We start from the raw sequence: 16,638 nt of genomic DNA on the forward strand, positions 1-16,638 counted from the left end.
CAACCCGCAGATTCATCCATCATTCTCCTCAGGACTGTGATGTAGAGCTCACAATCCCACAGAAGCATAAAGAGCTAAGCAACTCCGAACCCCACGGGCACATCAAGAGCAATCTGGACAACACAGAATGCTATAGGCATACCAATAGCAAATTTGACAATTTAGAACCCTAGGGAGCAAATCAAGAGTGGGCTAGATAACTTAGAACTCCTGGAACACACCAATAGCAGGCTAGAAAATGTAGCACCCACTGGGCCAAACCAAGAACAAGCTAGACAATGTAGAACCCCAGGGGAAAACCATGAGTGAGCCAGATCTTCGAGAAACCTTCATAAACACATCAGGAGTGGGCTAGACATCTTCAAAACTCATGGGACTACCAATGAGCGTAACGTTTCAGAATCCCAAAAGTAGGCTCGACACCTCAGACTAGCCCAGACATTTCAGACTGTCATAAACACATCAGAAATGAGAGACATCTTAGAAGCTTATAATGGCACCAAGAATGAATGAGACATCTTGGAGTGTCAAGGCACATTTCAGAATACAATATTCCAGAACTGCATCGAAACACTCGTACAAAGATAGATTTCCTAGAATATCACAGCATCACCAGGAAGGGGCTGGACATTTTAGAACTACTATGACCAGAGAGAGGCCATTACATACTAGAGCAAGAGTCAATGTCTTCGAGGCAGGGGGTGGGGAAGGAAACAGAAGTCCTGTGAACACATCAGGAGTAGTTTGGACCTCCTTTGAGCTCCATGAATAATTGAGAACTGCTCATCAATGGTACAGATTTGAGTTTGTGAAAAGCTTAATCTGAATTGCCTTAGTACTGAGACGATTAATCAGAATTTAAAAAAAATTAATTCTTGAATCCTCCCCACAGTTTGGAGAGTCTTTGGTTGCTACAAGTCAGTCACCATTATAAGGATAATACTAATCACAGAAGTACTTTAGCAAATCCAGATTTAGCCTGAATTGAGCCTTTTTTCAAATTGACCCATGTTTGCTCACTCCAGGTCAATTTCATTTGGTTGATCCATAAACAGGGCAGATTTCCTTTCTGAGGTATGAGATTCCAGGCCCAAGAAATCTGAATATGGCCATAAATTGACTGTGAGATCAAGACACCACAATTTAAAGTTTGAGTTCCGAAATCCAGTGAAATAAGCAGTTCCCATTCCTTATTCCATTTTCGGATTCACTCTGACTCTGCTCGTTGCTACACACAATGCAGTGCCTGTGTTTACCAACTGCACCTCAGTGAGTAAGTAGGGAACTTTGCAAAGATATATACAGTGTTCTGTCCCAGAATGAAAAAATTATTCCATGGAACGTTACTGCATAAATTCTATTCTGGGATTCGAGTTATGCGCCAAGGTATAAACTACTCCTTATTGAACAGTCAGTCCTGTATAAACACTGTGAATGCTGTGACACTCAACCTTGTTATGTACACAATCCATAAGCACTGAGCTAGGAATTCTTCCAGTTTTGAAATCTTCTGCCATGACTTGGGCAGAAGATTTGTGGCAAATCTAGAAAAACATTTTGCTGAACATTCCACCAATGGCACACTGATGATCCCACTCTACCTGGTTGTCTCCACCCCAATGACCCACATACCAGTGCTACATTCTTCAGTTGCCTGGCCTGACATCAAAGGGCAAATGAGAAAACATTTCCTCCAGTTGAAAGTCAGCAAAACACAGTCATTGTTTAAGATTCCAGCCTGTCTCTGGCCTCGATTACATTGAATCTTCAAGCTGCCACAACAATTTAACAAGAAGTGTAGAACTTTGGCTCATTGCCTGCCCCAAGCTTCCATCTTAATCTGCTCCAATAGCAACACTACTTTTCTCCACACCTGTAACACTGACCGCCTTTCTGTCCTGGTACTGTGTGTACAACAGGATTGAGTGTCCCAGCACTGACTGTGTGTGTATAACGGGACTGAGTGTCCCAGCACTGATTGTGTGTGTATAACGGGACTGAGTGTCCCAGCACTGATTGTGTGTGTATAACAGGACTGAGTGTCCCAGCACTGACTGTGTGTGTATAACAGGACTGGGTGTCCCATCACTGACAGTGTGTGTATAATGGGATTGAGTGTTCCAGCACTGTGTGTATAACAGGACTGAGTGTCCCAGCACTGACTGTGTGTGTATAACGGGACTGAGTGTCCCAGCACTGATTGTGTGTGTATAACGGGACTGAGTGTCCCAGCACTGATTGTGTGTGTATAACAGGACTGAGTGTCCCAGCACTGACTGTGTGTGTATAATGGGATTGAGTGTCCCAGCACTGACTGTGTGTGTATAATGGGATTGAGTGTCCCAGCACAGACTGTGTGTGTATAATGGGATTGAGTGTCCCAGCACTGACTGTGTGTATAACAGGACTGAGTGTTCCAGCACTGACTGTGTGTGTATAACAGGACTGGGTGTCCCAGCACTGACTGTGTGTGTATAACAGGACTGAGTGTCCCAGCACTGACTGTGTGTGTATAACAGGACTGAGTGTCCCAGCACTGACTGTGTGTATAATGGGACTGAGTGTCCCAGCGCAGACTGTGTGTCGAAAACAGAACTGAGTGTCCCAGCACTGACTGTGTGTGTATAACGGGACTGAGTGTCCCAGCACTGATTGTGTGTGTATAACGGGACTGAGTGTCCCAGCACTGATTGTGTGTGTATAACGGGACTGAGTGTCCCAGCACTGATTGTGTGTGTATAACGGGACTGAGTGTCCCAGCACTGATTGTGTGTGTATAACAGGACTGAGTGTCCCAGCACTAACAGTGTGTGTATAACAGGACTGAGTGTCCCAGCACTGACTGTGTGTGTATAACAGGACTGAGTGTCCCAGCACTGACTGTGTGTATAATGGGACTGAGTGTCCCAGCGCAGACTGTGTGTCGAAAACAGAACTGAGTGTCCCAGCACTGACTGTGTGTGTATAACGGGATTGAGTGTCCCAGCACTGACTGTGTGTGTATAACAGGACTGAGTGTCCCAGCACTGACTGTGTGTGTATAACAGGACTGAGTGTCCCAGCACTGACTGTGTGTGTATAACAGGACTGGGTGTCCCAGCACTGACTGTGTATGTATAACAGGACTGGGTGTCCCAGCACTGACTGTGTGTGTGTATAACAGGACTGAGTGTCCCAGCACTGACTGTGTGTGTATATAACAGGACTGAGTGTCCCAGCACTGACTGTGTGTGTATAACAGGACTGAGTGTCCCAGCACTGCCTGTGTCGAAAACAGAACTGAGTGTCCCAACACTGACTGTGTGTGTATAACGGGATTGAGTGTCCCAGCACTGACTGTGTGTGCATAACAGGACTGAGTGTCCCAGCACTGACTGTGTGTGTATAACAGGAGCGAGTGTCCCAGCACTAACTGTGTGTGTATAACAGGAGCGAGTGTCCCAGCACTGACTGTGTGTGTATAACAGGAGCGAGTGTCCCAGCACTGACTGTGTGTGTATAACAGGAGCGAGTGTCCCAGCACTGACTGTGTGTGTATAACAGGAGCGAGTGTCCCAGCACTGACTGTATGTGTATAACAGGACTGAGTGTCCCAGCACTGACTGTGTGTGTATAACAGGACTGAGTGTCCCAGCACTGACTGTGTGTGTATAACAGGAGCGAGTGTCCCAGCACTGACACTGTGTGTATAACAGGACTGAGTGTCCCAGCACTGACTGTGTGTGTATAACAGGACTGGGTGTCCCATCACTGACAGTGTGTGTATAATGGGATTGAGTGTTCCAGCACTGTGTGTATAACAGGACTGAGTGTCCCAGTACTGACTCTCCAGTTATGCTGACATTGTCATGGCACGATAAATCGCATTTTTACAACACCAAACAGCTTTTTTGGAAAAAAGCTGATAAACTGCAGTGAAACTTCATTTCAGTAAAATCAGCAAAAGTTCTTTCATCAGGAACATGTCAGTCTGTGAGAATACTGGGACTGGAGGTCTAAATTGCTGCAACTGTGTATCACCACAATATCGTAATAATTTATTTCTGTTGCAAGACTGTCACGGCAGCCCGGCAAAGGGGTCCAGGCAGAGAGGAGCAGGATGTGGGGACCACAACAAAAACTGGATAGATTTACTTTCCTTGTGTCTGAGAAACCAGAAGTTGCTTTTTGTTCTGGCTTTTGAAAGGTTTGGCTTTTTCACTCTGTGTGTGTGTGTGCGTGTCTGAGCAAGCATGCATGTATACATACACACTGGGTTTTGGTGATAACGCAGCAGCTGATTGCAGTCTGTCCAGTTTTAAAAGACTATCTTGATGAAATGCAAGCGAAGGGGACTTTGGGGTTTCGAGCTAACGCATGGCAGTGCTTGGCTGCAGAATGACCTGGCGTTTCTTTTAAAGTTTTGTAAGCTTTCGGTTGCTACGCTCAATGCTTCTCCCCATCCCACTTCTATCCTCATTCATGTCTGTCTTTCATCTGCATGTTCGAGACTTGTAAATTACATCACTGTGTTACTGATGACTGAAAAACTCCTGTTAGCAAAATGTAAGCAATGTTCTTGGGGGATTTATTGTTGACAATTGAAGGGATAGTGCATCCTTTTTAAGCGCCTCAGAAAAGCAGACGATTGTTGCCACTTTTAACAAAAATGTTTTAAAGTTTGATCAGTGCATTTAATTGGGAAAAAAAAGATATTTAAAACGTCCTAGAGGAGGTCATTTTGCAGTTTTGTCTGAAAATGAGAAAGGAGATTATTAAACCTTGACCATTATTTTGAGAGTGATATTATTCCTACAATGTACTGTAACGGAACAAAGTGATTCATATATTAACATTGAAGCCATTCGTACACGTGTGGACATTTCTTTTTGATTCAGCCTGTGTGGGGCCTTAGAAAGGATGCTGTCTCTTTCTAAAAATTTTCCAATCTGCGGTTACAGATCCCCCTTTTATATGAAGCATGTTGATGCAGTGATGGTTCTGGACAGCCAGTAATCAGGTCAGGTGATATATTGTTCAAACGGAGCCACAAACACGATGTTAAGACCAATGGATGGACTGTGAGAGTGCCTTGCACGCTGATTGAGGCCTCACCCTGTAATCCAGCCCTATCCTTTGGTGTCTGTTCTCCCCCTATTCAGTGTTATTGCACGACCCAGGGTTTTTTTTCCCCCTTGCCCGGTCCACCTCTGAACACCTTCACAAGAACATCCACTGGGGTTGCCAACTCTCCAGGAGTGCCCTGGAGTCTCCAGGAATTGAAGATTAATCACCAGCTCACTGCTACAAGCAAGAAACGCAATAGAAAAATTGTTTGGAGCATTAAAAAATTGTATGTTTTTTTTTCATTTTTCATTTCTTTAAACATCTTCATTTAATTATTATAAAAATATTGGAGATGGGATAAAAAAGCTTGTTTGACTGAAAGTCAAGATTAATCCATTTGCGTAACAGAAAGGTTGTTCCCTTTCCAATTGGCTGTGAGAAGCCAGCGTGCCTGGAGCACAGACCAATAACAATGGGTGGTTCAAGGTGGGTGGCCATGTGAGAAAACTTCCAGGAATACACCCAACCAGAGTTGGCAACTCTAACATCCAGCCATCATTCCTGAGGCAAGTGATCAACAGTGTTTGGCCACAAATGTCCCACTTTCATCTTTTGTGACTATTTCACATTTTTTTAGAAAAAGAAAATCACCAGCACTCAACAACAAAGGACCTTTTAACGTAGCAGTTCCGGCTGAGCATAGCGCAAACAGCGTTTCAATCTTGTCACGACACATTTCTCACCAAAATGGAGGGGCCAATATATCAAATTCAGCAGCAAAGTCCTCAGAACATGGTCCGACAGTCTGGCAGAACCCTGGAGTAAGCTTGAGGCTATGGTTTCCAATTAATACCACTATCCCCCCGCCCCCCACCCCAGTTCATCACGGTGGCGCAGTGATTAGCACCGCAGCCTCACAGCTCCAGCGACACGGGTTCAGTTCTGGGTACTGCCTGTGCGGAGTTTGCAAGTTCTCCCTATGACCACGTGGGTTTCCGCCGGGTGCTCTGGTTTCCTCCCGCAGCCAAAGACTTGCAGGTTGATCGGTAAATTGGCCATTATAAATTGCCCCTAGTGTAGGTAGGTGGTAGGAGAATGGTGGGGATGTGGTAGGGAATATGGGGTTAATGTAGGATTAGTATAAACGGGTGGTTGTTGGTCGGCACAGACTCGGTGGGCCGAAGGGCCTGTTTCAGTGCTGTATCTCTAAATAAAAATAAATTCCCTATCCCTTCTGAACATTTAATACTTTGGGATATCCAATTGCCAATGCTGACCCAGGTATGTTTCAGTTACTGCTTCTATTTTCATCATGAACTCTAGTTCCCTAATCTTGTTTAATAATATTCATACATTTTGGATTCCCCTGGTTTGGCAATTTTTTTTTTGCTCCCCACATCCTGGAATGATTTGCTCTCTTTACCAACAAGCCTTTAAGGTTTCAGGCGTGGCTCAGTTGGCAACACTGTCACCTTAAGTCAAACAGTTTGTAGGTTCAAGTCCCACTCCAGAGACTTGAGTGTAAAATCTAGGTTGATATCTCAGTGCAGTACTGAGAGAGTGCTGCAGTGTCAGAGGTGCTGCCTTTTGAACTAGCTGTTAAGCTGAGCTGCCATCTCAGAAGGGGGGGGGTAAAAGATCCCATGTGGCTACATTCGATAAGCACAGGGGAGATCTCCCTGGTGTCCTGGCCAATATATATCCCTCAACCAACTTGACCAGAACAGATAATCTGGTCATTTACCTCAGTGCTGTTTTTGGCACCTTGCTGTGCAAAAATTGGCTGCTGCATACCCAACATTACAACGCTTTGTAAAGGTACTTCATTAGCTGTAAAGCACTTTAAGACATTGTGAAAGGCACTATATAAATGCAAGTTTTCTTGTTCTTTTGTCCTTTCATTTTTAGTTTATTTTTTCCTTCCTTGACTTTCCTTCCCCACTGTCATATCACTTTTTATTGACACTCTGATACCACTGAATAGCATCGTTAAACCCTGCATATCTTTTCAAAGATTGTTGAGGACCATCAATGCATCCAGGGGGGATATAATAATGCAAACATGTCTTTTTGATTCCACCCAGGTTAGGGTGGTTCATTTCTCTTGACTTTCTTCTTCCCTCCTCTTAGTCGTGTCAAGATTTGCACCCATCACAACTATTCCTGCTCCGACCACCACCGTCACAACTAGCAGCGTTCCCCCAACTACCACTGTCACTGAGTCTGCTCAGCCAGCTGTCACAGGCACTCATGTTTATGGTATCAAATCTTTCTTGGTTCTTTTAAGATTTCTATCTTGTGATGAGTGTCACAGTTATAGGTTCAGTAGCAAATAAGTTGGTTGCTTGTTTAAATGTTAAATGGTATTAAATTATATCTACTGCTGATTAAAATGTCAATACAAAATGGTGCGACATCTGACAGGGTTGTGTATTGGAACCAATTCTCTACATAATGCCATGTTTTAATGTTATATCAGTGCACTTCTGGGGATTCCTCTTTGTGTCAACTCCAGTTTTCTGCCACCACTGCCAGCAGCAGTGTCCAACTGTATACACCTGTAATAAAAACAGAAAGTTCTGGAAATACTCAGCAGCATCTGTGGAGAGAAAAGCAGAGTTAACGTTTCAGGTCGGTGACCTTTCATCAGAACCCACCCGAGGTCACCGACCTGAAACGTTAACTCTGCTTCTCTCTCCACAGACACTGCCAGACCTGCTGAGTATTTCCAGTGCTTTCTGTTTTTATTTCAGATTTCCAGCATCCGCAGTATTTTGCTTTTATTTTAGTGTACGCACCTGTAGTCACACCGGTATTGTAAATCTCAAAGTCCTCTCTCCAGCACAGCCCACATTTGGAAATCTGTAATTGTACAGTTCAGGGTAGCATATTGCTTTATTTTATTCATTCTTGGGATTTGGGGATCATTAGCAAGGTTGGTATTTATTGCCCAATGCTAGAAGCCCTGAGAAGGTGGTGGGGATCTTCTTCTTGAAGTGCTGCAGCCCCTGCGCTGATGGTGACCCTGCAGTGGTATTACACAGGGATTCCCAGGACATGGTTAAAACTTATGTCAATCATACTGGTTTACCATAATCCTTGTGACAACTCTGCACAAGGACAAGGTGAGTTCGAGAGGCCAATTCCCTTGACCCTCCTGAGCTTTAAGTTATGAAATCTTCTTTATTCGTGACTAGCTGTGGTTTTCTAGCTTGCGAGTTATCGAATTGGCTGTCAGAGTGGGAGCTGCTGGTCATTGCTCAGGTGTCTGGGAACTAACCCTTGGGCAGGTTTGTGGAAGGAAGGGATGTTACAGCCCTTGAATCATTTTAATAATCTTTCGATTCTTTGTTGTCCTTATGTCTCCTTTGTCTCCCAGGGAAATGTTTTATTTATTTGTTTATTTTAGCTGAAGTTAAGCCAGCACATTCCATTTCTTCCCTGGTGTGAGTGCCATGCAGTGGCTGAAGTTGTAACACGGCATTCAGTCTGCCAAAGCCATGACAACTGGTTCTCCTGCCAACTTACCCAAAAGGGGACAAGATTTGGCCTTTTGAACCATGAAATGTGTTTAATGATGATTTTCTTCGACTTGCTATGTATATTCAATCTGCAGTTCTCACTGACAGCAGATGCTCCCGCATTAAAGGAATAGGAGGAGTTTTGACTGCAGGCAAATTAAAACCGTCTCCACTCTCCCTTGGCGTTACAGGCAAAGCAGAATGGCTACAGTAATGAAAATGATTTAACCCTAATTAATGGAATCATTCATCAGTGGTTCCGTTGTCACCGAGTGACTGAAGGTCTTCTAATAACCTATCAGCTTGTTACAGGTTATAGGAATGGTGTCGAGGAGACATTAGTGAAACTAGTGTTGCTACTACTAAGGATGGGCAAAGGGGAGGTTCCGCACCATAACATTGACGATCATTGCCCGTATGCTTCAGGGTTTGTATTACTGAGCTCACCTATGATTTGGATGGAATACCCCTCTAAAACAAGACTCCAAATTACAGTACACCCCAGAGCAATTCCAGACGTGCAAATCATAATCAGGTTTTATTTTGGGGACCATTTCTCTCAGAAATCGAAGCCTTTCTAGTCTGAGGGGGCAGATTCCGTGGTCTTTCTATCTCTCAGTCTCTGTCACAGTTGCTCCTGTCATTAAAGAGAGGAGTTGAGATGGGGAAACTCTCTTGTGCCCCTCACCGCCACGCTGTGTGCTATTGTAGTGAATGCAGATTACACTCAAGACCCATTCCCAACTGTCAACCCCTGTGTTATTTGCCAAGCATTGATAGCATAGAGATATAGCTGGAGGGTGGGTGGTTATGGAGTGATGTGGCTTTGAGTCCTGCATTTTATATCTTTTCTTTTCCCCCCTAACAATTAAAGCCGACTATGGCTTCCTCCACTTACTGTTATTCCATGTTGTTTATTAACTGTTCTCCTTTTGCGTTCAACTATGTTATTTACGTTTGATCTTAACTCTGATGCCTAGGGATGCAGCGATCTGTACTGTCCCTCTGCCACGCTAACTGGGGTAATTTGCTAGAGCTGTGCCTTTTCATCTTTTCAGCTAAGTCAGTGTGTCTTAATTGGACAAATTGGGTTTAATTGTAGAATCATAGAAAGTGTAAGGCTACAGACTGTCCATATGGCCCATTGTGCCTGTCCTGGTGCTAGCTCTACTACTTCTCTCGATCCCTGGTTAAGAGCCACTGTCTCTCTGTTAAATCATACAACACTCCTTCTCGCATGTGCGTGTATCCCTATGCTCTAGAACTGACAGCAGAGACTAGGAACGCCTATAGTTTAAAAAACACCAAAGCAATCTTTTAAAAGTTAACTCTCGGGATGTGGGTGTCGCTGGCAAGGTCAGCATTAATTGTCCGTCGCTAGTGGCCCCTGAGAAAGTGGTGGTGAGCTGCCTTCTCGACCCGCTGCAAGTTGCAGTGGGTTTTGATACACTGAATTGCTCACTGGCTACTTCAGAGGTCAGTGAAGAGTCAACCACATTGAGAAGCGAAAATGCATCATGATTTGATTCCTGAAGGCAAAGCAGGCCTCTGAACCTTGGTGTGGCGTCTGTAGAACCATCTAATAGAAGCAATCACTCACTTCAGTAGAGACTGAAGCCAATGGAAAGACACAATCTTAAATTTAGTTTTCTTGGTATAGTATGTCCTTGACTAATACTTAAAGATGTAAGAAAACCATGAGACGGAAAAAAAGAATGAACAGTTAAAATTGCAGAAAGATTTCTTATTACCTCATCAAAAGATCAAAAGTTGAATCTCACTCCGACTAAATTAGACTTTCTTTCATGCTCTGTTTTCTTTATGTGAGGGAAGATGGAATAGATTTATACAGCACAGAAACAGGCCCTTCGGCCCATCATGTCTATGCTGGCCATTGAGCACCTATCTATTTTAGTCCCATTTTCCAGCATTCGGCCCATAGCCTTGGATGCTATGGCATTTCAAGTGCTCATCTAAATACTTCTTAACTGTTGTGAGGGTTCCTGCCTGTACCACCCCTTCAGGCATTCACCTCTTCCAGATTCCAACCACCCTCTGGATGAAAAAACTTTTCCTCAAAGCCCCTCTAAACCTCCTGTCCCTTACCTTAAATCTATGCCCCCTGGTTATTGACCCCTCCGCTAAGGGAAAAAGTTTCTTCCTATCTAACCTATCAATGCCCCACATAATTCTGTATATCTCAATCAGGTCCCCCTCTCAGCCTTCTCTGCTCTAAGGAAAACAACCCTAGCCTTTCTAGTCTCTCTTCATAGCTGAAATGCTCCACCCCAGGCAACATCCTGGTGAAGCTCCTCTGCACCCTCTCCAGTGCAATCACATCCTTCCTATAATGTGGTGCCCAGAACTGTACACAGTACTCCAGCTATGGCCTAACTAGCGTTTTATACAGCTCCATCATAACCTCCCTGCTCTTATATGCTATGCCGCGGCTAATAAAGGCAAGTATCCCATTTGCCTTCCTAACCACCTTATCTACCTGTGCTAGATCATAGAGGTCCCTCTGTACTTCCTAGGGTCCGACCATCCGTTGTATATTCCTTTGCCTTGTTAGTCCTCCCAAAATGCATCACCTCACACCTCTCAGGATTAAATTCCATTTGCCACTGCTCCGCCCATCTTACCAGCCTACCTATATCATCCTGTAATCTAAGGCTTTCCACCTCACTATTTATGACACCACCAATTTTCGTATCATCTGCGAACTTATTGATCATACCTCCTATATTCATGTCTAAATTATTAATGTACACTACAAACAGCAAGGGTCCCAGCACCGATCCCTGTGGTGCACCACTGGTCACAGGCTTCCAATCGCAAAAACAACCCTCGACCATTACCCTCTGCCTCCTGCCACTAAGCCAATTTTGGATCCAGTTTGCCAAATTGTGCTGGATCCCATGGGCTCTTACCTTCTTAACCAATCTCCCTGCTGGACCTTATCAAAAGCCTTGCTGAAGTCCATGTAGACTACATCAACTGCTTTACCCTCGTCTACACATCTAGTCACCGCCTCGAAAAATTCAATCAAGTTAGTTAGACACGATCTCCCCCTGACAAAGCCTTGCAGACTATCCCGGATTAATCCCTGCCTCTCCAAGTGGAGATTAATCCTGTCCCTCAGAATTTTTTCCAATAGTTTCTCAACCACTGTTGTTAGACTCACCGACCTGTAATTACCTGGTTTATCCCTGCTACCCTTCTTGAATAATGGTACCACATTTGCTGTCCTCCAGTCCTCTGGTACCTCTCATGTGGCCAGAGAGGATTTGAAAATTTGTGTCAGAGCCCCTGCTATCTCCTCCCTTGCCTCACATACAGCCTGGGATACATCTCACCTGGGCCTGGGGATTTATCCACTTTTAAGCCCACTAAAACAGCTAATACTTCCTCCCTTTCAATGCTAATTTTGTTCAAGTATATCACAATCCCCCTCCCTGATCTCTACACCTACATCGTCCTTCTCCATAGTGAACACAGATGAAAAATAATCTTTTAAAACCTCACCTACGTCCTCTGACTCCACACACAGATTGCCACTTTGGTCCCAATGGGCCCTACTCTTTCCCTGGTTATCCTCTTGCCCTTAATATACTTATAAAACGCCTTGGGGTTTCCTTTATCTTGCCCGCCAGTGTTTTTTCATGTCCCCTCTTTGCTCTCCTAATTACTTTTTTTAAGTACCCCGCACCCCCCCCCCCCCCACACACACTTTCTACCCTCCTCTAGTGCCTTTGTCTGGAGATTATTAACCAATGCTACGGTCTCTGGCCCAAAAGCCACTTGTAGTAAAGCATTCTATATGTTTGGGTGTGTTTTTCCCTAATCTTCAACCTGTATAGGATTCTGGGCCCCACATTTTAAGAACGATGTCAAAGCCTTGGAGAGGGCACAGGGTGATTTACCAGATTGGTGCTGGTTATGTGAGGTGACTGGAGAAGCTGGTATTGTTCTCCCAACAGTGAAGGACAACGGGAGATTTAATAAAAGCGTTCAAAATTATGAAGGGTTTCGGTAAATAAGCAGAAACTGTTTCCGGGGGCAGGTGGGCAACACAGATTTAAAATAATTTGCAAAAAAAAAACCAGAGGGGAGATAGGGAGAATTTATTTTTAACAATGGCAGTTGTTATGATGTGGAATGCATTACCATAATGGACAGTAGAAGCAGATTCTGTAGCGGAAACTTGGCTAAATAACTTGAAAAGAAACAAAAATTTGCAAGGCTATGAGAAAAGAGCAGAGTAGTGGGACTAATTGAATAGCTTTTTCAAAGGCGTGATGGGCTGAATGGACTCTGTCACTGTTAGGCTGGTGATTGTCCCAGTGTAAAGTGTATGTAAAGCTGCACGGTGATAGGATATGTACAAGAACAACGTGCAATTTGTCAGGGGTGGGGGGGCGGTGGGGTAACTGAATGATCATTGCATCCCTTGGCTGTTAGCTGAGCCCCCACTAACTCTCTTTCTGATGCCTGTTCAGTGGAAGCTCTCGGTATGATACGGAACCTCACTACGTCAGCAAGCAATGACTCTGTCAATATCACGTGGAGTCACACCTTCCCAAGAGAAATGGCGGAGTTTATGGTTGAATACATTCACAGTAAGCACCGTGCGATGTTGAGTTCATACCAGGTTGGGATGGGGGTGGGTGGGGGCGCGGGGGTCAGAGGTCAGAGGATGGGCATTGTTCATCCAGACAGTGGCCCCAAGGTTTAACAGTTCCAGTGCTGGGTCTTGCGGCCAGATTGCTCCATTAATTGTATTTATTTGAGGCAGTGTTGAGTTTAGCTTCAGAACTTTACAGCCACTGAGTGGAGGGAGCGGGGTCCCGGAGCGCGGGGTCGCAGGTGAGGAGGACACTGGAGAGGGAAACAAGGAAGGAAGGGGGGACGCAGGTGCGAGGGAATGATGGAGGGAAAGAGGGGTCACTAAGGGAGTGGGAGACACTGAGTGGGAGGGGAAAGATGGAGGGAGGGGAGTGCTGGGCGAGAGTGGAGGCTGGGGGGAGGGAAACAGGCAGGGGGAAACTGGGAGAGGGACGCTGGGGGAGGAGGACACAGGGGAGGGCTTTGTTGGAGGGGGAGGGGGATATTGGGCAGGGGAGGTTTGTGGGGAGGGGATGCTAGGGTAGGGAGAGGCTGAGGCAGTGAGGAGAGAAGATGTAAGGGGAGTGGAACACTATGGGAGGGTAATACTGGAGGAGGGGGACAGTGGAGGAGGGGGATGCAGTGCCTAGAGTTCTGAAGCTATCAACAACACCTGCAACTGAAAGGTTGGTGTCCCCGAGGGCAGGATTTCTGACCCAGAGTCCCCACCCACCACATTCTGGGCCCTCCTCCCATGGGATAAATGCCTGAATTATCCCTCCCTTATAGCAGGACTTTCAGGTCCTAATGCAGTCCCCAACTGAGTGTAAGAGAGTATATGCTGCAGGTCTGTAGGAATGGTCAGGGGGAAGCTGAGGGCTTTGATGGCCATCACATAAATATTTGGTTCACAAGGGTTTCCACTGCCTGTGCAAATTCTCAACATTGTCGCATTCTCAACAGGCTAAAGGGACGCAGTTTTTCTCTATCTGCTGGCTGGAAGGGGTCCTAGATGACTTGGGTTTGGGCTCTCACTCCAGATATCACTCGTACTGCCCACAGCACTAACCAGCCCCTCACTCAGCACTGACCGGGGGGGATTCAGACTCTCCAGTCAGTGCAGCGGGCACATGTATTGGGAGATTATGTACCTCCCCCCGCCACCCCACCTCCCACCCCATCCAAGGAGCAACAACATATAAAAACTCCTTAAACTGGAGATCGCGGGAAGGCAGAAAGGTGACTGCTATTGGGGAAATGGAAAACCGATGCAAAAGATGTCGCTCTCCTGGGGTTGAGTCAGAGTAAAAGGAACTTTGCACTGTCTCTCTCCCATGCTATACTTGACCTGGTGGATCCTGGGGACCACCACTAGAGATGCGAACCAATTTGCCGGGTTGTAGCTGTGCTGGGAGTTTATCCTTAAGCTCTTCCTAACCGCCTGAGCCTGTCTCCAAACAGTTGACCCAAATTTCTTGTCTCCCTCGTGCACTTCTAACAGGTAACGGTACGGTGAAAAAAGAGCACGTAAAGGTCGGTCAGAGCGCTGTCCAGCTCCTGGGCCTAACACCTGGGACTCTGTACAAAGTCAGAGTGTTTTCCGTCCTATTCCCAACAGTTACCAGCAACACCATTACCATTGAGACCAGCCCAGGTGAGGCCGGAGGGGACCTCCAGGTGCATGTCTGTATTAGCACATATCTCTCCTACTGCATCCTCCATTATTATATACAGCAGGGGCTGTAAGGTAGAATGTGGGCATGAAAACGGATCTGAGTAAAGACAGATCATCCATCAATCCTCAAACTTATCCCATTTTGCACGCACTTGCACTCCATTGGCTGTGCATGGCCTGTTGGTATTTTTTCATAGAACGGATTGCCTGCCTCCTGTATCTAAATGCCTTTGGACCATTAAGGGTTATTCTCCGTGCAATGGGAACGTTGTAGGGGATAACGGTGGGAGGTCAGCCCATTGGCGAGGTAGTTGGATCTGTGTTGGGGGTTTCTACAGAACAATGAACGAGATGAACCAAGAGACTGCTTTGTCACCAGTGCGTCCGTTAATTAGGTCATCGTGTGTGATACCTTGACCCCCATGCTTGCAATTCCCATGTGCCCCTCCATCGCTTGAACCTCTGTACCAGGATTGCCAATTGGGAATGTGCCCACTGGGGTTGCTGTTGGCAATTGGACCATTAAGACCATATCATCAGCTAGTATCTACAGGGTAGATCCAACTCAGAGTGGGGTGGGGTACACCTTGGACCTTAGGAGGAACCCTCTTTACAAATGTCACAAAGTAAAGACAGAGGAGGCCTTTCAGTCCATCTAGCTCATTCAAATGGAGAACCTACCCCCCGCCCCCAGGTCCATCCCCATCCCCAATCACAGATCCAACTGCCTTGTAAATGGCTCCGGAGTTTAAGCCTCGGCTAATCTACTCCTCTCAAAACCATTCCGCAATGCCAATGACTTGAAATGAAGGAGTGTCACCTGACATCACTTGCCTTTTACCCCGGATGAACCTTCATTATCTTGATATTGTTGCCACGGCCAATTCTATCACCCCCGCCTCCTCCCCCCACCCCCCACCTCCCCCCTCCCCACTTCAGTGTCTGAAAATATAATAACCTGCCTACTTAGAATTCACTGCCAACAGCTCCAGCAGTAAATACTGGAAGCATTAATCTGAGAGAAACCACTTAACTCCTGACTAATGTTTCTGCTGTTTCGCAGTTGCTGAATGAAAGGCCCCCAGACCCAGGTTTTAACCCTCCCTTACCCTGTGCACTGTGAATGCTCTTTTGTGTGGAACCATTGTTATTTGGCATGTTTCAGAGGTTGTGCATGCACTGTGAGATTGTGCGTTGCATCTGTTTTCTGTGCAAATATTTCTGGAGCTGTTGATTCCTGCATGTGGCTTGTTGGTCCCTAAGTCAAACACCAGCACTTCCTGCTCACCCTCGAAACATTGCCATTGCTGTTAAAAGTGGTGTTGGTGAGTGGGGGAGGGGATGGTTTCACATCCTGTATGTGTGGACAATATAGCGTCATTGTTTGTTCCAGCTAGGGTTGCCAACTATGGTTGGATGTATTATTCCTGGAGATTTCATTGCATGACCTCCTCCTCCCACCTGATCAGTCTTCCCCCAACCACCTTCATCATATTTCATAATTAATAAATGAAAGTTTTTTAATTTTAAAAACACTTTTTTAATGCCCCTGGTTGTCTGCAGCAATCTGCACCCTTTGATCTTGGCCGTTGTCATTGCTGGGGGCAATTGAAGCCACTGTATATGGATCTATATGCTACCACCATCTGGTGGTTTGGGCGGGCACTGCAATTGCAGTTTGACTTCAAAATGTTATTAGCAGTGAACAGATTTTCTTATTTATGGCTGAATGTTTCTTTTGCTGGCATAATAAGCGTAGAATTTAGTCAGTGTCTCAATTCCCCTTTCATT

The 16,638-nt window shown here is 45.6% G+C and overlaps 1 protein-coding gene across 1 annotated transcript in view; it reads left to right on the plus strand.

Annotated features, from left to right (window-relative positions):
- Window positions 1-16,638, plus strand: part of nfasca (neurofascin homolog (chicken) a) — a 191,924-nt gene that overhangs the window by 146,425 nt on the left and 28,861 nt on the right. The window contains exons 27-29 of the mRNA XM_068057443.1: window positions 7,177-7,305; window positions 13,067-13,186; window positions 14,674-14,826. Coding sequence (XP_067913544.1) covers window positions 7,177-7,305; window positions 13,067-13,186; window positions 14,674-14,826 — 402 coding nt within the window. The remainder of the gene's footprint in view (window positions 1-7,176; window positions 7,306-13,066; window positions 13,187-14,673; window positions 14,827-16,638) is intronic.

This window comes from Heterodontus francisci, chromosome 25 (genome assembly GCF_036365525.1).
Source record: "Heterodontus francisci isolate sHetFra1 chromosome 25, sHetFra1.hap1, whole genome shotgun sequence".
Lineage (NCBI taxonomy): Eukaryota > Metazoa > Chordata > Chondrichthyes > Heterodontiformes > Heterodontidae > Heterodontus > Heterodontus francisci.